The sequence below is a fragment of the Oncorhynchus nerka genome, linkage group LG2, assembly GCF_034236695.1.
Source record: "Oncorhynchus nerka isolate Pitt River linkage group LG2, Oner_Uvic_2.0, whole genome shotgun sequence".
NCBI classification, from domain to species: domain Eukaryota; kingdom Metazoa; phylum Chordata; class Actinopteri; order Salmoniformes; family Salmonidae; genus Oncorhynchus; species Oncorhynchus nerka.
The window spans coordinates 78,277,484-78,297,073 of NC_088397.1; the positions used below are offsets into that span (position 1 = coordinate 78,277,484).

The 19,590-nt window shown below is 44.1% G+C and overlaps 1 protein-coding gene across 1 annotated transcript in view; it reads left to right on the forward strand.

Annotated features, from left to right (window-relative positions):
- Positions 1-5,766: 5,766 nt before the first annotated feature.
- The window catches only part of LOC115146209 (mucin-2-like), a 49,274-nt gene continuing 35,450 nt past the window's right edge, over positions 5,767-19,590 (forward strand). Inside the window, exons 1-15 of the mRNA XM_029688145.2 lie at positions 5,767-5,856; positions 6,495-6,521; positions 8,691-9,002; positions 9,150-9,194; positions 10,232-10,279; positions 10,481-10,534; positions 10,624-10,680; positions 11,567-11,623; positions 11,764-11,811; positions 11,985-12,038; positions 12,614-12,640; positions 12,788-12,880; positions 13,040-13,058; positions 13,181-13,212; positions 13,320-13,424. Of these exons, the coding sequence (XP_029544005.1) occupies positions 5,802-5,856; positions 6,495-6,521; positions 8,691-9,002; positions 9,150-9,194; positions 10,232-10,279; positions 10,481-10,534; positions 10,624-10,680; positions 11,567-11,623; positions 11,764-11,811; positions 11,985-12,038; positions 12,614-12,640; positions 12,788-12,880; positions 13,040-13,058; positions 13,181-13,212; positions 13,320-13,424 (1,033 nt within the window). The 5' untranslated portion in view covers positions 5,767-5,801. The remainder of the gene's footprint in view (positions 5,857-6,494; positions 6,522-8,690; positions 9,003-9,149; positions 9,195-10,231; positions 10,280-10,480; positions 10,535-10,623; positions 10,681-11,566; positions 11,624-11,763; positions 11,812-11,984; positions 12,039-12,613; positions 12,641-12,787; positions 12,881-13,039; positions 13,059-13,180; positions 13,213-13,319; positions 13,425-19,590) is intronic.

A 19,590-nucleotide genomic window follows, 5' to 3' on the forward strand; every position in this document is an offset into this window, starting at 1 on the left:
CCGTGGCCTCTAACTGCTTTTAAATGCTAGTAAAACTAAGTGCATGCTCTTCAACCCGATCGCTGCTCGCACCCTCCCGCCCGACTAGCGTCACTACTCTGGACGGTTCTGACTTAGAATATGTGGACAACTACAAATACCTAGGTGTCTGGTTAGACTTTAAACTCTCCTTCCAGACTCACACGAAGTATCTCCAATCCAAAATTAAATCTAGAATTGGCTTCCTATTTCAAAACAAAGCGTCCTTCACTCATGCTGCCAAACATACCCTCGTAAAACTGACCATCCTACCGATCCTTGACTTCGGCGATGTCATTTACAAATTAGCCTCCAACACTCTACTCAGCAAATTGGATGTATATATCACAGTGCCATCCGTTTTTGTCACCAAAGCCCCATATACTACCCACCACTGCGACCTGTATGGTCTTGTTGTCTGGCCCTCACTACATATTAGTCTCCAAACCCACTGGCTCCAGATCATCTATAAGTCTATGCTAGTTAAAGCCCTGCCTTATCTCAGCTCACTGGTCACCATAGCAACACCCACCCGTAGCACTCGCTCCAGCAGGTTTATTTCACTGGTCACCCCAAAGCCAACCCTTTCTTTGACAGCCTTTCCTTCCAGTTCTCTGCTGCCAATGACTGCAGAGAATTGCATAAATCATTGAAGCTGGAGTCTTTTATCTCCCTCTCTAACTTTAAGCATCAGCTGTCAGAGCAGCTTACAGATCACTGTACCTGTACACAGCCAATCTGTAAATAGCACACCCACTACCTCATCCCCATGTTGTTAATTATCCTCTTGCTCTTTTGTACCCCAGTATCTCTACTTGCACATTATCATCTGCACATCTATCACCCCAGTGTTAATGCTAAATTGTAATTATTGTGACTCTATGGCCTATTTATTGCCTTGCCTCCCTATTTTTCTACATTTTCACACACTGTAGATTTTTCTATTGTGTTATTGACTGTACGTTTGTTTATGTGTAACTCTGTGTTGTTGTTTTTGTCGCACTGCTTAACTTTTTCTTGACCAGGTCGCAGTTGTAAATGAGAACTTGTTCTCAACTGGCCTACCTCGTTTAATAAAGGTGAAATAAATTCAATAAAACCGTTGACATTGCATGTCACATCAAAAACCAAGCTATGAGGTTGAATGAATTGTCCGTAGAGCTCCGAGATAGGATTGTGTCGGCACAGATCTGGGGAAGTGTACCAAAAAATGTCTGCAGCATTGAATGTCCCCAAGAACACAATGACCTCCATCATTCTTAAATGGAAGAAGTTTGGAATCACCAAGACTCTTCCTAGAGCTGGCCGCCGGGCCAAATTGAGCAATCAGGGGAGAAGAGCCTTGGTCAGGGAAGTGACCAAGAATCCGATGGTCACTCTGACAGAGCTCCAGAGTTCCTCTGTAGAGATGGGAGAACCTTTGAGAAGGACAACCATCTCTGCAGCACTCCACCAATCAGGCCTTTATGGTAGAGTGGCCAGACGGAAGCCACTCCTTAGTAAAAGGCACATGACAGCCCGCTTGGAGTTTGCCAAAAGGCTCCTAAACACTCTCAGACCATGGGAAAGAAGATCCCTCTGGTCTGATGAAACCAAGATTAAACTCTTTGGCCTGAATGCCTAGCATTTGAAGGAAACATGGAACCATCCCTAAGGTGAGGCATGGTGATGGCAGCATCATGCTGTGGGGATGTTTATCAGCGGCAGGGACTGGGAGACTAGTCAGGATCAATGCAAAGATGAAAGGAGCAAAGTATAGAGAGATTCCTGATGAAAACCTGCTCCAGAGCGCTTAGACTGGGGCGATGGTCCATCTTCCAACCGGACACCGACCCTAAGCACACATCCAAGACAACACAGGAGTGAGCTTTGGGACAAGTCTCTGAATGTCTTTGAGTGGCATAGCCAGAGCCCGGACTTGAACCCAATCGAAACATCTCTTGAGAGACCTGAAAATAGATGTGCAGCAATGTTCCCCATCCAACCTGACAAAGCTTTAGAGGATCTGCAGAAAAGAAGGGGAGAAACTCTCCAAATAGAGGTGTGCCAAGCTTTTAGCGTCATACCCAAGAAGTAAAGGGTCTGAATACTTACAGTTTAAGTCTGAAGTTTACATACACTTAGGTTGGAGTCATTGAAACTTGTTTTTCAACCCCTCCAATAATTTCTTGTTCACAAACTATAGTTTTGGCAAGTCGGTTAGGAAATCTACTTTGTGAATGACACAAGTAATTTTTCCAACTATTGTTTAAAGACAGATTCTCTTATAATTCACTGTATCACAATTCCAGTGGGTCAGAAGATTACATACACTAAGTTGGCTGTGCCTTTAAACAGCTTGGAAAATTCCAGAAAATGATGTCATGGCTTTAGAAGCTTCTGATAGGCTAATTGACATCATTTGAGTCAATTGGACGTGTACCTGTGGATGTATTTCAATGCCTACCTTCAAACTCAGAGCCTCTTTGCTTGACATCATGGGAAAATCAAAAGAAATCAGCCAAGACCTCGTAAATAAATTGTAGACCTCCACAAGTCTGGTTCATCCTTGGGAGCAATTTCCAAATGCCTGAAGGTACCACATTCATCTGTACAAACAACAGTACGCAAGTATAAACACCATGGGACCACGCAGCTGTCATATCGCTCAAGAAGGAGACGTGTTCTGTCTCCTAGAGATGAACGTACTTTGGTGCGGAAAGTGCAAATCAATCCCAGAACAGCAAAGGACCTTGTGAAGATGCTGGAGGAAACAGGTACAAAAGTATCTATATCCACAATAAAACGAGTCCTATATCGACATGACCTGAAAGGCCGCTCAGCAAGGAAGAAGCCACTGCTCCAAAACCGCCATAAAAAAGCCAGACTTTGGTTTTCAACTGCACATGGGGACAAAGATTGTACTTTTTGGAGAAATGTCCTCTGGTCTGATGAAACAAAAATAGAACTGTTGGCCATAATGACCATCGTTATGTTTGGAGGAAAAAGGGGGAGGCTTCCAAGCAGAAGAACCCCATCCCAACCGCGAAGAACGGGGTGGCAGCATCATGTTGTGGGGGTGCTTTACTGCTGGAGGGACTGGTGCACTTCACAAAATAGATGGCATCATGATGAGTGAGGAAAATTTGGTGGATATATTGAAGCAACATCTCAAGACATCAGTTAGGAAGGTAAAGCTTGGTTCCAAATGGGTCTTCCAAATGCACAATGACCCCAAGCATACTAAGTTGTGGCACAATGGCTTATGGACAACAAAGTCAAGGTATTGAAGTGGCCATCACAAAGCCCTGACCTCAATCATATTGAAAATTTGTGGGCAGAATTGATAAAGTGTGTGCGAGCAAGGAGGCCTACAAACCTGACTCAGTTTTTTTAACCTCATAGTTCTGTTTTTTAATGTTTTGCTTTATCATTATGAGGTATTGTGTGTAGATTGATGAGGGGGAAAAAACAATTTAATCACTTTTAGAATAAGGCTGTAACAAAATGTGGGAAAAGTCAAGGGACCTGAATATTTTCTGAAGGTACTGGAGAACAAGCTTACTACTATACTGACCTGGCAATCCTACTATCGTGGATACTTGTCTCCAAGCAGCATTTTTGTGTTTATGTCCCTGTAGCTGTCAGCAGTTGTGTCAAAAAGGCACTGTTTTGAGGATACTGCGAAAATGATTATTCCCTCAATGTGTCCAACAACCGCATGCGACCGTCTGCAACACCTGTGTAGGTACATGCATTCAGTATAGTTGCATTGCTGCACAAAATGTTATGCAGCATTGATGCAAAGACGCTGTCGGTGTGATCAAGGCGTTACACTTTAGAGACTATTTTTTTTTGGGGGGGGGGGGGTCAATGTAAATACACTGGGTGGCAATTTTATTAATTGTTCAGCAGTCTTATGGCTTGGGGGTATATCTGTTAAGGAGCCTTTTGGACCTAGACCTAGACTTGTTGGTGATACCAACAAACTTGAAACTCTCGACCCGCTCCACTACTGCCCTGTCGATGTTAATGGGGGCCTGTTCGGCCCTCCTTTTCCTGTCGTCCACGATCAGCTCCTTTGTCTTGCTCACATTGAGGGAGAGGTTGTTGTCCTGGCACCACACCTCCAGGTCTCTGACCTCCTTCCCGAAAGGCTGTCTCATCGCTGTCGGTGATCAGGTTGTTGTTTCGTCAGCAAACTTAATGATGATGTTGGTTGTGCTTGGCCAAGCAGTCATGGGTGAACAGGGTGTACAGGAAAAGTTTAAGCACACACCCCTTAGGGGCCCCACTGTTGAGAATCAGCGTGGCAGATGTGTTGGCAGATGTGTTGTTGGCAGATGTGTTGTTGCCTACCCTCACCACCTAGGGGCAGTCCATCAGGAAGTCCAGGATTCAGTTGCAGAGGGAGGTGTTTAGTCCCAGGGTTCTTAGCTTAGTGATGAGCTTTGTGGGAACTATGGTGTTGAACACTGAGCTGTAGTCAATGAACACCATTCTCACATAGGTGTTCCTTTTGTCCAAGTGGGAAAGGGCAGTGTGGAGTGTGATTGAGATTGCGTCATCTGTGGATCCGTTGGGGCGGTATGTGAATTGTAGTGGGTCTAGGGTTTCCGGGATGATGATGTTGATGTGAGCCATATCCTGTTCAAAGGCACTTAAATATTTTGTCTTGCCCATTCACCCTCGGATTTGCACACATACACAATCCTTGGCAAACTACCTGCCCTCCAGGACACCTACACCACCCGATGTTACAGGAAGGCCATAAAGATCATCAAGGACATCAACCACCCGAGCCACTGCCTGTTCACCCCGCTATCATCCAGAAGGCGAGGTCAGTACAGGTGCATCAAAGCTGGGACCGAGAGACTGAAAAACAGCTTCTATCTCAAGGCCATCAGACTGTTAAACAGCCACCACTAACATTGAGTGGCTGCTGCCAACACACTGACATTGACACTGACCCAACTCCAGCCACTTTAATAATGGGAATTGATGGGAAATAATGTAAATATATCACTAGCCACTTTAAACAATGCTACCTTATATAATGTTACTTACCCTACATTATTCATCTCATATGCATACGTATATACTGTACTCTATATCATCGACTGCATCCTTATGTAATACATGTATCACTAGCCACTTTAACTATGCCACTTTGTTTACTTTGTCTACATACTCATCTCATATGTATATACTGTACTCGATACCATCTACTGTATGCTGCCCTGTACCATCACTCATTCATATATCCTTATGTACATATTCTTTATCCCCTTACACTGTGTATAAGACAGTAGTTTTGGAATTGTTAGTTAGATTACTTGTTGGTTATTACTGCATTGTCGGAACTAGAAGCACAAGCATTTCGCTACACTCGCACTAACATCTGCTAACCATGTGTATGTGACAAATACATTTTGATTTGATTTGAATGGAATTGTCTTTAAAAAAAAACATTTTCCTCCCTTTCAATTGTACTGTATTTAACAAGTGACATCAATAAGGGATCAAAGCATTCACCTGGTCAGTCTATGTCATGGAAAGAGCAGGTGTTCTTAATGTTTTGTTCACAGTGTATATGACTGAGACATTATTCTGATTGTTCAGATGCCATGGCCTCCGCAACATTTGCCCACACTTGCTGCATGAGCCTGGTTTTTGCTCTCTGTGGTTTTCCTGTGCACATGCTCCACATCTACTTCTCCATTCAAACACTCCCACTGTCTCAGTCACATACACCCTACCTTGTGAAATCATACTTACAGTCTGAAACACTCTGTATAATTACAATGTTCATCCCTGATATGGGAGCTGGTCGTCTGTTTTTGGTCATCGTCCTTCTATGTGAGTAATTCCTTTGATCCAAATGACATGATCTGTTTTTGGTCATCGTCCTTCTATGTGAGTAATTCCTTTGATCCAAATGACATGATCTGTTTTTGGTCATCGTCCTTCTATGTGAGTAATTCCTTTGATCCAAATGACATGATCTGTTTTTGCTACAGGTTTCTCTCTCTTCATCTTTTACTTTAGGAACGCTTGACATTTCTGAATTTCATGGCTATAATAAGTGTGTCTTATTTCATTGATTATCCTACTGATTTATTTTTCTAGATCAGTATTGTACGTTTTGTTCAGATAAGAATAACTACTGCTTGATAACATAGCCATGAATGCATTTACAGCAGGAGTGTCAAACTCATTCCACAGAGGGCCGAGTGTCTACTGGGCTTTTGTTTTTTCCTTTCAATTAAGACCTAGTCAACCTAGTCAACCAGGAGTTCCTACTAATTAGTGACCTTAATTCATCAATCAAGTACAACGGTGGAGCAAAAACCCTGCAGACACTCTGCCCTCCATGGAATGAGTTTTACATGTTTATTTCAGGCTATTCAACTTTACCGACTTGTGCCAGTCTCATGTCTTCTCATTTTTTAGAATGGCAAAATGTGCATGATAATGACACATTTTATTATTTATAGATACCTTTCAATACATCAAAGCCCAAGGTCAGTATCATTATTATGATTTAAACTGCTACTATTTTCAGTTTTTCCAATTTAGTTAACTATTTTAACTAAATAATATTACACAGTACCATCAATCTAAATGATCTTTTTCCAATGTAAATCAAATGCAACTTTGTATCTCTAATTACCATGTTAACCTCAATCAAATACATATTTTATAAACTCTGTTACTAACAGATAACAGTGACTTAATAGTTCTTTTTTCTGATTTGATTTGATTTTGAATAGAACTTTATAGTTTTTTTCTTTCAAACTGATATACAGTGCTTTCAGAAAGTATTCCCTCTCCTTAACCAATTCCACATTTAGTTGTTTTACAAAGTGGGATTAAAATGGATTTAATTGGCATTTTTTGGCAACAATCTACACAAAATACTCTAATGTTAAAGTGGAATAAAAATGTGAATATTTGTAAACGATGAATGAAATTTAAAACACTAACTTGATTAGAGAAGTATTCAACCTCATGAGTCAACAATACATGTTAGAATCACCTTCGGCAGCGATTACAGCTGTGAGTCTCTCTGGGTAAGTCTATAACAGCTTTTTTTTTTTACCTGGATTGTGCAATTATTGTACAAATATGGGGCAGGTCATGATCTGCCCACTGAGCTCAAAGTGAGCTGTATCTACTATGCAGCAGGGAGGTCTAACCCATCTCCTCTCAGTGACATTGTCTCAGTCACTTTTCAAGGTAAGCAGGTGGTTTATAGTAGGCAGGTCAAAGTTCACCTGCTGAAGAGATCCCAGAAGAGACACACTTTCCATCGACATACATTGAACCTGTCTCTTTTACGAGTCTGGGTACGAGATTATTATTTAAATGAATACACTGATCTGATTGGCTAATTGTAACCCAAATTACTTTTTTAAACATCTTCAGCTGGCACCATAAAACAATACATTTCTCATTATTTCAGTCATTTATAAAGAGGTGTGTATTGTTCTTTTTATGCTACTGTACAGACAGAATATTGCTGCTTTCTCCTCTCAAGTGAACTAAAGAAACCAGAGATTGGTGTCAATGACATGACATCACCGTCATCTGTGTACTTCCTGAGTCTGTCAGTGATGGTAGCAGCTGTAACCTGTACACTGGAGACTGGCTCAGCCTTACAAAGAGGCTCAGGCCGCGAGGATGATGTGGAAGTCAACCATAAGAATACTCTGTAGCTTCAATGTGACTAAGATTGAATACAAATTTGACATTTTAGCCACAACACATTAATGGGTATGTATCAGGGGTTAGAACTGGTTCAGTGAACAGAACAGAAAACCGGGAAAGAACAACATTTTTTGAGGAACAGAATCAGAACTGGGAATGAAAATGATCTTTACTGTTCCGGAACAGAAATGTTACGCTGAAAGCAATGGAACCGGTTAATAACATTATTTTACGTTCCAGGCATTTTTTTCAGTCACGCAAAAAAACGCAACAAGGCGCTTATTGTAAATGAGAACTTGCTTACCTGGTTAAATAAAGGTGAAATAAAACATTTAAAAAATAAAAAAGCCCTAACTTTTTCAATGCTAATAAAGGATACTATAGTTATCATGGTTCACATCGGATTTATTAACTACAACAAGGTTAGATGTGTTTTTAATTCTGGTGCCGCTCTGCACACACATGCTTGTTAGCTAGCTAGCGCTGGTCCAACATTAAGTCAACTCAGAAGTTCAAAGACATTCAGTTCCTCAATAGAAGCCGCTCCTCGGTAGGTATAATTATGTTGACCAGATAATGCATGTCATAACAAGACGCCCAGCGCTTCAAGCCACCCTCTCCTGTTCTCTCCCCACCTGCAAAATTTCAGTCACATCTCGTGCCCTACACTTGTCTGACCATCGCACATGTAAACAACTATAGCTTGCCCTCACCATAGCAAGCTCCTCTAACCACACTGATAGGTGAAGTCATTTAATGTTGAGCTAATGTAAATTTAAGCTTTTAAAAAATAACTTTTTCTGAGGTTTAAAAATAAAAATAAAGGAACGATTTTTATATACTTTTATATTTTTTCAGATTTTTATAGAAACCATATATCCATAATGTTTTATGAAAATCTGCATTTTATGTTTTGTTGTGAAAATGGAACTTATAAAATAATAAACAGAATGATATGCATAGAAGTGTGTTCTACTTCACAGTTCAGAAACCAGTGATTAGTACCAGTCATAATGAGGAGGATTTCATCATCACCTGTTTGATTCCTGGACTTGCTGATAGAGACACCACCTGTAACCTGTATATTGGAGAGAAGAATAAGCCATTCTGGAAAACACGGATATGGAAAAAGAAAACCCAAAAAACCAAGCAATGGTACTGTACATTCTCTGTGACCGAAGACGATCTGATCAGACATCTACAGTCAGTGAGGAGTAAGGAGGTGAGCTGTGACTACAGAGTGAGCTCAGGACCAAACTTTCTCTCTCCACGTAGTGATGTGTACAGCTTTACAGGTGAGTCATGATTTATACAAATCTATCAGTGCTGCAGGTCTTCATGATCTGACATCCCTTTGATTTTACAATCTTCTTAGTATTACTGTATTCATTCTGACCCACAAACTAAAACAGGTATTTACTGTAAATCCCAAATACTTTTAGATCTGGTGGAAGTTGACATCAGTGACCCAGCAACTATTACAGCAGGTAGGCCTAAACATATTGTTTTGTTTATTTGAACAACAACAAAAATGACTGAGGCGCTGCTGTTATTTTATAGCAGAGTGGGTTTCAGTAGCAAGATACAGTATAATAGCTGATGTTATTTTGTAGCAAAACACATTTCAGCATTAAAAAAGATCCTGGCTCTACTTTGCTTCTGAGCAGAACAGTGAGTCCTACAACAGACTACCTTTTCAAATAGTTTCCAATTATACATTCATTCAAGGATGTAGGTTTTAACAATAACATGCCATCTTTCTACTGACTGAGTTGTGTTGTTAATACCTTTATTCTTTGGTAATCAGATACAGAATCAACTTTTATTGCTTCCCAGCAGGTTTGACTGATAGTTCTACTTTGACCCTCCAAAACGTTTGACTTTGTTTGCAATTAAAATATTTTTCTCATATTTATTTACTAATGCTCGGACTGGCTTTGCAGTAATATACCTATTCATAGATGCTTGTCATTTTATTTCAGATATTTTTACTTTTACATCTGATTTGTAGGGAATGTATAGTGTAATTATCTCTTTCTGCGTAATGGATAACCTTTTTTTTTATTTATTTCACCTTTATTTAACCAGGTAGGCTAGTTGAGAACAAGTTCTCATTTGCAACTGCGACCTGGCCAAGATAAAGCATAGCAGTGTGAACAGACAACACAGAGTTACACATGGAGTAAACAATTAACAAGTCAATAACACAGTTGAAAAAAAGGGGCAGTCTATATACAATGTGTGCAAAAGGCATGAGGAGGTAGGCGAATAATTACAATTTTGCAGATTAACACTGGAGTGATAAATGATCAGATGGTCATGTACAGGTAGAGATATTGGTGTGCAAAAGAGCAGAAAAGTAAATAAATAAAAACAGTATGGGGATGAGGTAGGTGAAAATGGGTGGGCTATTTACCAATAGACTATGTACAGCTGCAGCGATCAGTTAGCTTAGACCTTAGACCTTAGACATTAACACATGTACATTTGCTCTTGTATAATATGGGTTCTCTCTTCTTACAAGGATTGACCTCTCCTTTGACCCCCAGCACAGCAGTGAATCCTACGTCAGGTGTGTTGGACATCTTCATCTAGAATCTAGATTCTAGATCATGGTTTCCCAAACTCAGTCCTGGGGCTCCCCCTGGGTGCACGTTATGTTTATTTGCCATAGCACTACACAGATAATTGAATTAATCAACTAATCATTGAGATCCCATTTAGAAACCTTTATTCTTGTATAATTAGATCCAATTACTTTTCTGTGCACCAGGTTGGACTGTTCTTTCTACTTTGACCACTGACACCGCAAAGATTTCAACTGAAGGTAAGTATGGCCGCTAGATTTTGCATAGTATTCTAAGTTGTGTTGTATGTTAACTGTTAGTAAGTTGTCTCTCTCTGGCATGTGCACAGGAGGTCAAAGCTACACAGAAAGTGAGGTTTTTTCAAACAGTCAAGAAAGCGTTAAAGGTATGCATCCTTCTCTAGGTACCTAACTGTTTTTTCTCACACAAACGAGACAATCGAGACATGTAATGCCACATTTTCTGAGATCACATCATGAGATGAAGTATTGACCCTGGGAATAGAAGCTAATGACCTCTCCCAATGTCACCAAACAGCTGAGTAACTGTGGCAGGCAGCAGTAGTTGTGGCTTCTGGAGGGGGCGTGCAAATAATAGTCCTCATTTCCCGATTTTATACTCAACAAAAATATATGTGCAATATGCAACCATTACAGTTCAAATAAGGACATCAGTCAAATTAAATAAATACGTTCATTAGGCCCTAATCTATGGATTTCACATGACTGGGAATAAAGATATGTGTCTGTTGGTCACAGATGCCTTAAAAAAGACCATAACCCGACCGCCACCATGGGGCACTCTGTTCACAACATTGACATCAGCAAACCGCTCACCCACAGAACGCCATACACGTGGTCTACGGTTGTGAGGCCGGTTGGACGTACTGTCACATTCTCTAAAACGACAGTGGAGTTGGCTTAAAGTAGAGAAATTAACATTAGATTCTCTGCAAGCTCCCTCAAAACTTAGATACATTTGTGGCATTGTGCTGTGTGACAAAACTGCACATTTTAGTGTGGCTTTTTATTGTCCCCAGCACAACGTGCACCTGTGTAATGACCATGCTGTTTAATCAGATTCTTGATATGGCTCAGGTGGTTGTTGTCCTTGATGATCTTTTTGGCTTTCCTGTGACATCGGGTCATGTGCTTTCAGTTTTGCGCGAAAGCTGCCATCTATCTACGGTTCCTCTCTACTGACTGAGTTGTGTTGTTTATTAAAATAAATAATTAATACATTTATTATTGTGTAATCATATTGCTTCCCAGCATGTTCAACTGTTGCTTCTACTTTGACCCTTGACATCACAGTGAGACCAACTACCAGTAAGTAGGTCCTAAGTTTAGCTTAGTTTGCAATTACAATACTTTTGTACACATTAATTCAATAACACTCCAACTGGTTTACTAGAGTAATAGATATATTAATAGCTGCTTGTGTAATATGACTTCTCTCTTCTCCCCAGGTTTGACCTCTCCTTTGACCCCCAGCACAGCAGTGACTCCTACATCAGGTGTGTTGGACATCTTTATCCAGTTAGTAGATACAACTGAAACAAATAGACTAGCTTTTTTCCATCACAAATTTGTGTCATTACAAAAAGAGATTGATTTGATTGATTAAATCATCCCAGTTAGATACCTTTATTCTTGTATAATCAGATCCAATGACTTTGCATTGCGCCAGGTTCGACTGTTCGTTCAACTTTGACTACTGACACCACACTGAGTCCAACGGAAGGTGAGTATGGCCACTATATTTTTGTTTAATGGTTTAACTTTTCTCAAACAATTTGTCACATTATAGAAGATGTGAACATGTTATCACTCTATACTGATTTGTGTTGAGTGTTAAGCATTAAAGGTCCAATGCAGCAGTTAAAAAAAAAAAATCTCAATCTCAAATAATTTCTGGGTAACAATTAAGTACCTTACTGATTTTTTTTATATTAAAATTGTCAGAAATAAACCAAAATAGCTTCTTAGCATAATTTCTCAAGCAATAATTTTGCTAGGACTGTCTGGGAGTGGTCTGAGAGGAGCTCTTATTGGCAGGGAGAGGGCAAACTCTCCTTTTTATTAGTCTAAACTTACACCGCCTGGTGATGTCACCAGGCAGTCCAAAAACACACCTAGCTAAACAAGCTGAAATTTGAAGCAGTCTTTTCAAACAGTTCCTACACTAAAAGTGCATTATCCACATTTTTCACAATTTCACAGTATTATCCAACCTCAGTGTGAAAAAACTGTATATGTATATACAACCCAGGAAAATCACGTCTTTGACTGCTCTCTCTCTCTCTTGCATGTGCACAGGAAAAAGCTCCACAGAAAGTATTCTGTGTATGTATCCTTCTCTAGCTGACTACCTTTCTTTTAAAATACATATGAAAACAAACAAATGTATCAGACAAATAATAATGTGGTCTTTAAAACGTAGTCTTGATGTACTGACCCTGGGTAATAACCTCTCCTACTGTTCCCAAACAGTGGGGCAGGTTTGGCAGGCAGCAGTGGCTGTGGTTTCTGGAGTGAGTGTGTTCCTGGTGGGATTGACCGCTGTCTGTCTCTGCAGGAGCACCAGTAAGTACTTCTGATTCTAAATAACAAATAATTAACACATTTACCTTCCTCACATTAATGTAAGTGCATTTAACATGGGTCATCTATCAACTCCTTTTGGTCATATTGTATAGATCAGGCTATATTCAATATAATGAATTAAGCGTACATTTTTTTCAGAGAAAAACAATTCTCCGAGGTAAGTATTCCCCTTGTTTTTAATATTTGACAGTATGATGCAGTTTCTATCAACCTTTAGTTGTGTGTTGTCATGACGAGGTCTTACCACAACCTTTTTGTTGTCCTTTTCTTTTCCTCTAGACCTACAGCCAGACAGGATGATGACAACCAATGTATGTTCCAAACACAATACATAAAACACCACCACACTACTAACACAACGACACACATGCATGTACAAACACATTGTAATTACATTTACATTTAGTTTCTGTTGTAGATGATTTGGTGTTGGGAGCCACGAGCAGTGCAGCCATGGTGGATTCTGGGGAAGCTGGGATATACAGTCTGATCACCTCTGTTTCGGCCACGTTTTTGCCCTCAGGTGAGTCCATTCTGTTCATAACAAAATGTCTTCTGTCCCTATCTTCCCGACCTTAGATGTGATTTCGGCATCCGCAGAATAACCACACTCAATGTCGACTGTATTAACTTAAAGCAGAAAATAATGTGTCAGTCAGAGCATCTGGGTAGCATGAGAACAGAGCTGGAAGTTAAACTCATTCCACGAGTGTCAAACTTATTCCACGGAGGACCGGGTGTCTGCAGGTTTTCGCTTTTCCCTTCACATAATTGATGAATTAAGGTCACTAATTAGTAAGGAAGTCCCCTCACCTGGTTGTTTAGGTCTTAATTTAAAGGCAAAAACAAAAATCCTCAGACACTAGGCCCTCCATGGAATGAGTTTGAAACCCCTGGTCTACAGGATGGTTTGAGTAAGGAGGAGAAGTGTGAAGTGACATTATTACATGTTACTTTCACTTCTGTTCTGCTGTTACTAATGCACTGGGGCAAATTTGGCAAAGTAATGTACACACGGACCCAATACCCCCTCCCCCCCACGCACACATGTATAAGCCCACGCTCCTCTCCCCACCCTTGTATAAGCCCACGCTCCTCTCCCCACCCTTGTATAAGTCCATGCTCCTCTCCCCACCCGTATATAAACCCATGCTCCTCTCCCCACCCGTATATAAACCCATGCTCCTCTTCCCACCCGTATATATACCCATGCTCCTCTCCCCACCCGTATATAAACCCATGCTCCTCTCCCCACCCGTATATAAACCCATGCTCCTCTTCCCACCCGTATATATACCCATGCTCCTCTCCCCACCCGTATATAAACCCATGCTCCTCTCCCCACCCTTGTATAAGCCCATGCTCCTCTCCCCACCCTTGTATAAGTCCATGCTCCTCTCCCCACCCGTATATAAACCCATGCTCCTCTCCCCACCCGTATATAAACCCATGCTCCTCTCCCCACCCGTATATAAACCCATGCTCCTCTCCCCACCCGTATATAAACCCACGCTCCTCTCCCCACCCGTATATAAACCCATGCTCCTCTCCCCACCCTTGTATAAACCCATGCTCCTCTCCCCACCCGTATATAAACCCATGCTCCTCTCCCCACCCTTATATAAACCCATGCTCCTCTCCCCACCCTTGTATAAACCCATGCTCCTCTCCTCCGTATATAAACTCTTCCCACCCGTATATAAACCCATGCTCCTCTCCCCACCCTTGTATAAGCCCATGCTCCTCTCCCCACCCGTATATAAACCCATGCTCCTCTCCCCACCCGTATATAAACCCATGCTCCTCTCCCCACCCTTGTATAAACCCATGCTCCTCTCCCCACCCGTATATAAACCCATGCTCCTCTTCCCACCCGTATATAAACCCATGCTCCTCTCCCCACCCTTGTATAAGCCCATGCTCCTCTCCCCACCCTTGTATAAGCCCATGCTCCTCTCCCCACCCTTGTATAAGCCCATGCTCCTCGCCCCACCCTTGTATAAGCCCATGCTCCTCTCCCTACCCTTGTGTAAGTCCATGGTCCTCTCCCACCCTTGTATAAACCCATGCTCCTGTCCCCACCCGTATATAAACCCATGCTCCTCTCCCCACCCGTAAATAAACCCATGCTCCTCTCCCCACCCGTATATAAACCCATGCTCCTCTCCCCACCCTTGTATAAGCCCATGCTCCTCTCCCCACCCGTATATAAACCCATGCTCCTCTCCCCACCCGTATATAAACCCATGCTCCTCTCCCCACCCGTATATAAACCCATGCTCCTCTCCCCACCCGTATATAAACCCATGCTCCTCTCCCCACCCGTATATAAACCCATGCTCCTCTCCCCACCCTTGTATAAACCCATGCTCCTCTCCCCACCCGTATATAAACCCATGCTCCTCTCCCCACCCGTATATAAACCCATGCTCCTCTCCCCACCCTTGTATAAACCCATGCTCCTCTCCCCACCCGTATATAAACCCATGCTCCTCTCCCCACCCGTATATAAACCCATGCTACTCTCCCCACCCGTATATAAACCCATGCTCCTCTTCCCACCCGTATATAAACCCATGCTCCTCTCCCACCCTTGTATAAGCCCATGCTCCTCTCCCCACCCTTGTATAAGCCCATGCTCCTCTCCCCACCCTTGTATAAGCCCATGCTCCTCTCCCCACCCTTGTATAAGTCCATGCTCCTGTCCCCACCCGTATATAAACCCATGCTCCTCTCCCCACCCTTGTATAAACCCATGCTCCTCTCCCCACCCGTATATAAACCCATGCTCCTCTCCCCACCCTTGTATAAACCCATGCTCCTGTCCCCACCCGTATATAAACCCATGCTCCTCTCCCCACCCGTATATAAACCCATGCTCCTCTCCCCACCCGTATAAACCCATGCTCCTCTTCCCACCCGTATATACCCATGCTCCTCTCCCCACCCGTATATAAACCCACGCTCCTCTCCCCACCCGTATATAAACCCATGCTCCTCTCCCCACCCTTGTATAAACCCATGCTCCTCTCCCCACCCGTATATAAACCCATGCTCCTTCTCCCCACCCGTATATAAACCCATGCTCCTCTCCCCACCCTTGTATAAACCCATGCTCCTCTCCCCACCCGTATATAAACCCATGCTCCTCTTCCCACCCGTATATAAACCCATGCTCCTCTCCCCACCCTTGTATAAGCCCATGCTCCTCTCCCCACCCGTATATAAACCCATGCTCCTCTCCCCACCCGTATATAAACCCATGCTCCTCTCCCCACCCTTGTATAAACCCATGCTCCTCTCCCCACCCGTATATAAACCCATGCTCCTCTTCCCACCCGTATATAAACCCATGCTCCTCTCCCCACCCTTGTATAAGCCCATGCTCCTCTCCCCACCCTTGTATAAGCCCATGCTCCTCTCCCCACCCTTGTATAAGCCCATGCTCCTCTCCCCACCCTTGTATAAGCCCATGCTCCTCTCCCACCCTTGTGTAAGTCCATGGTCCTCTCCCCACCCTTGTATAAACCCATGCTCCTGTCCCCACCCGTATATAAACCCATGCTCCTCTCCCCACCCGTAAATAAACCCATGCTCCTCTCCCCACCCGTATATAAACCCATGCTCCTCTCCCCACCCAGCCCATGCTCCTCTCCCCACCCGTATATAAACCCATGCTCCTCTCCCCACCCGTATATAAACCCATGCTCCTCTCCCCACCCGTATATAAACCCATGCTCCTCTCCCCACCCGTATATAAACCCATGCTCCTCTCCCCACCCGTATATAAACCCATGCTCCTCTCCCCACCCTTGTATAAACCCATGCTCCTCTCCCCACCCGTATATAAACCCATGCTCCTCTCCCCACCCGTATATAAACCCATGCTCCTCTCCCCACCCTTGTATAAACCCATGCTCCTCTCCCCACCCGTATATAAACCCATGCTCCTCTCCCCACCCATATAAACCCATGCTACTCTCCCCACCCGTATATAAACCCATGCTCCTCTTCCCACCCGTATATAAACCCATGCTCCTCTCCCCACCCTTGTATAAGCCCATGCTCCTCTCCCCACCCTTGTATAAGCCCATGCTCCTCTCCCCACCCTTGTATAAGCTCCATGCTCCTCTCCCCACCCTTGTATAAGTCCATGCTCCTGTCCCCACCCGTATATAAACCCATGCTCCTCTCCCCACCCTTGTATAAACCCATGCTCCTCTCCCCACCCGTATATAAACCCATGCTCCTCTCCCCACCCTTGTATAAACCCATGCTCCTGTCCCCACCGTATATAAACCCATGCTCCTCTCCCCACCCGTATATAAACCCATGCTCCTCTCCCCACCCGTATATAAACCCATGCTCCTCTTCCCACCCGTATATATACCCATGCTCCTCTCCCCACCCGTATATAAACCCATGCTCCTCTCCCCACCCTTGTATAAGGCCATGCTCCTCTCCCCACCCTTGTATAAGTCCATGGTCCTCCCCACCCTTGTATAAGCCCATGCTCCTCTCCCCACCCTTGTATAAGTCCATGCTCCTCTCCCCACCCGTATATAAACCCATGCTCCTCCCCCACCCATGCTCCTCTCCCATATAAACCCATGCTCCTCTCCCACCCTTGTATAAACCCATGCTCCTCTCCCCACCCGTATATAAACCCATGCTCCTCTCCCCACCCGTATATAAACCCATGCTCCTCTCCCCACCCGTATATAAACCCATGCTCCTCTCCCCACCCGTATATAAACCCATGTCCCCACCCGTATATAAACCCATGCTCCTCTCCCCACCCGTATATAAACCCATGCTCCTCTCCCCACCCTGTATATCCCCAAACCCATGCTCCTCTCCCCACCCTTGTATAAGCCCATGCTCCTCTCCCCACCCTTGTATAAACCCATGCTCCTCTCCCCACCCTTATATAAACCCATGCTCCTCTCCCCATGATATAAACCCATGCCTCCCCACCCTAAACCCCCCACCCGTATATAAACCCATGCTCCTCTCCCCACCGTATATAAACCCATGCTCCTCTCACCCTTTGTATAAGCCCACCCTTCCCCACCCTTGTATAAGTCCATGCTCCTCTCCCCACCCGTATATAAACCCATGCTCCTCTCCCCACCCGTATATAAACCCATGCTCCTCTCCCCACCCGTATATAAACCCATGCTCCTCTCCCCACCCGTATATAAACCCATGCTCCTCTCCCCACCCTTGTATAAATGCTCCTCTCCCCACCCGTATATAAACCCATCTCCCCACCCGTATATAAACCCATGCTCCTCTCCCCACCCTTGTATAAACCCATGCTCCTCTCCCCACCCGTATATAAACCCATGCTCCTCTTAAACCCACTCCCCACCCGTATATAAACCCATGCTCCTCTTCCACCCGATATAAACCCATGCTCCTCTCCCCACCCTTGTATAAGCCCATGCTCCTCTCCCCACCCTTGTATAAGCCCATGCTCCTCTCCCCACCTTTGTATAAGCCCATGCTCCTCTCCCCACCCACCCTTGTATAAACCCATGCTCCTCTCCCCACCCGTATATAAACCCATGCTACTCTCCCCACCCGTATATAAACCCATGCTCCTCTCCCCACCCGTATATAAACCCATGCTCCTCTCCCCACCTTTCCCCACCCGATATAAACCCATGCTACTTCTCCCCACCCGTATATAAACCCATGCTCCTCTCCCCACCCGTATATAAACCCATGCTCCTCTCCCCCCACCCATGCTCCTCTCCCCACCCTTGTATAAGTCCATGCTCCTCTCCCCACCCTTGTATAAGTCCATGCTCCTCTCCCCTTGTATAAGTCCATGCGCCTCTCCCCACCCGTATATAAACCCATGCCTCCCCACCCGATATAAACCCATGCTCCTCTCCCCACCCGTATATAAACCCAACCCTTGTATGCTCCATGCTCCTGTCCCCACCCGTATATAAACCCATGCTCCTCTCTCCCCACCCTTGTATAAACCCATGCTCCTCTCCCCACCCGTATATAAACCCATGCTCCTCTCCCCACCCTTGTATAAACCCATGCTCCTGTCCCCACCCGTATATAAACCCATGCTCCTCTCCCCCACCCGTATATAAACCCATGCTCCTCTCCCCACCCGTATATAAACCCATGCTCTCTTCCCACCCGTATATATACCCATGCTCCTCTCCCCACCCGTATATAAACCCATGCTCCTCTCCCCACCCGTATATAAACCCATGCTCCTCTTCCCACCCGTATATATACCCATGCTCCTCTCCCCACCCGTATATAAACCCATGCTCCTCTCCCCACCCTTGTATAAGCCCATGCTCCTCTCCCCACCCTTGTATAAGTCCATGCTCCTCTCCCCACCCGTATATAAACCCATGCTCCTCTCCCACCCGTATATAAACCCATGCTCCTCTCCCCACCCGTATATAAACCCATGCTCCTCTCCCCACCCGTATATAAACCCACGCTCCTCTCCCCACCCGTATATAAACCCATGCTCCTCTCCCCACCCTTGTATAAACCCATGCTCCTCTCCCCACCCGTATATAAACCCATGCTCCTCTCCCCACCCGTATATAAACCCATGCTCCTCTCCCCACCCTTGTATAAACCCATGCTCCTCTCCCCACCCGTATATAAACCCATGCTCCTCTTCCCACCCGTATATAAACCCA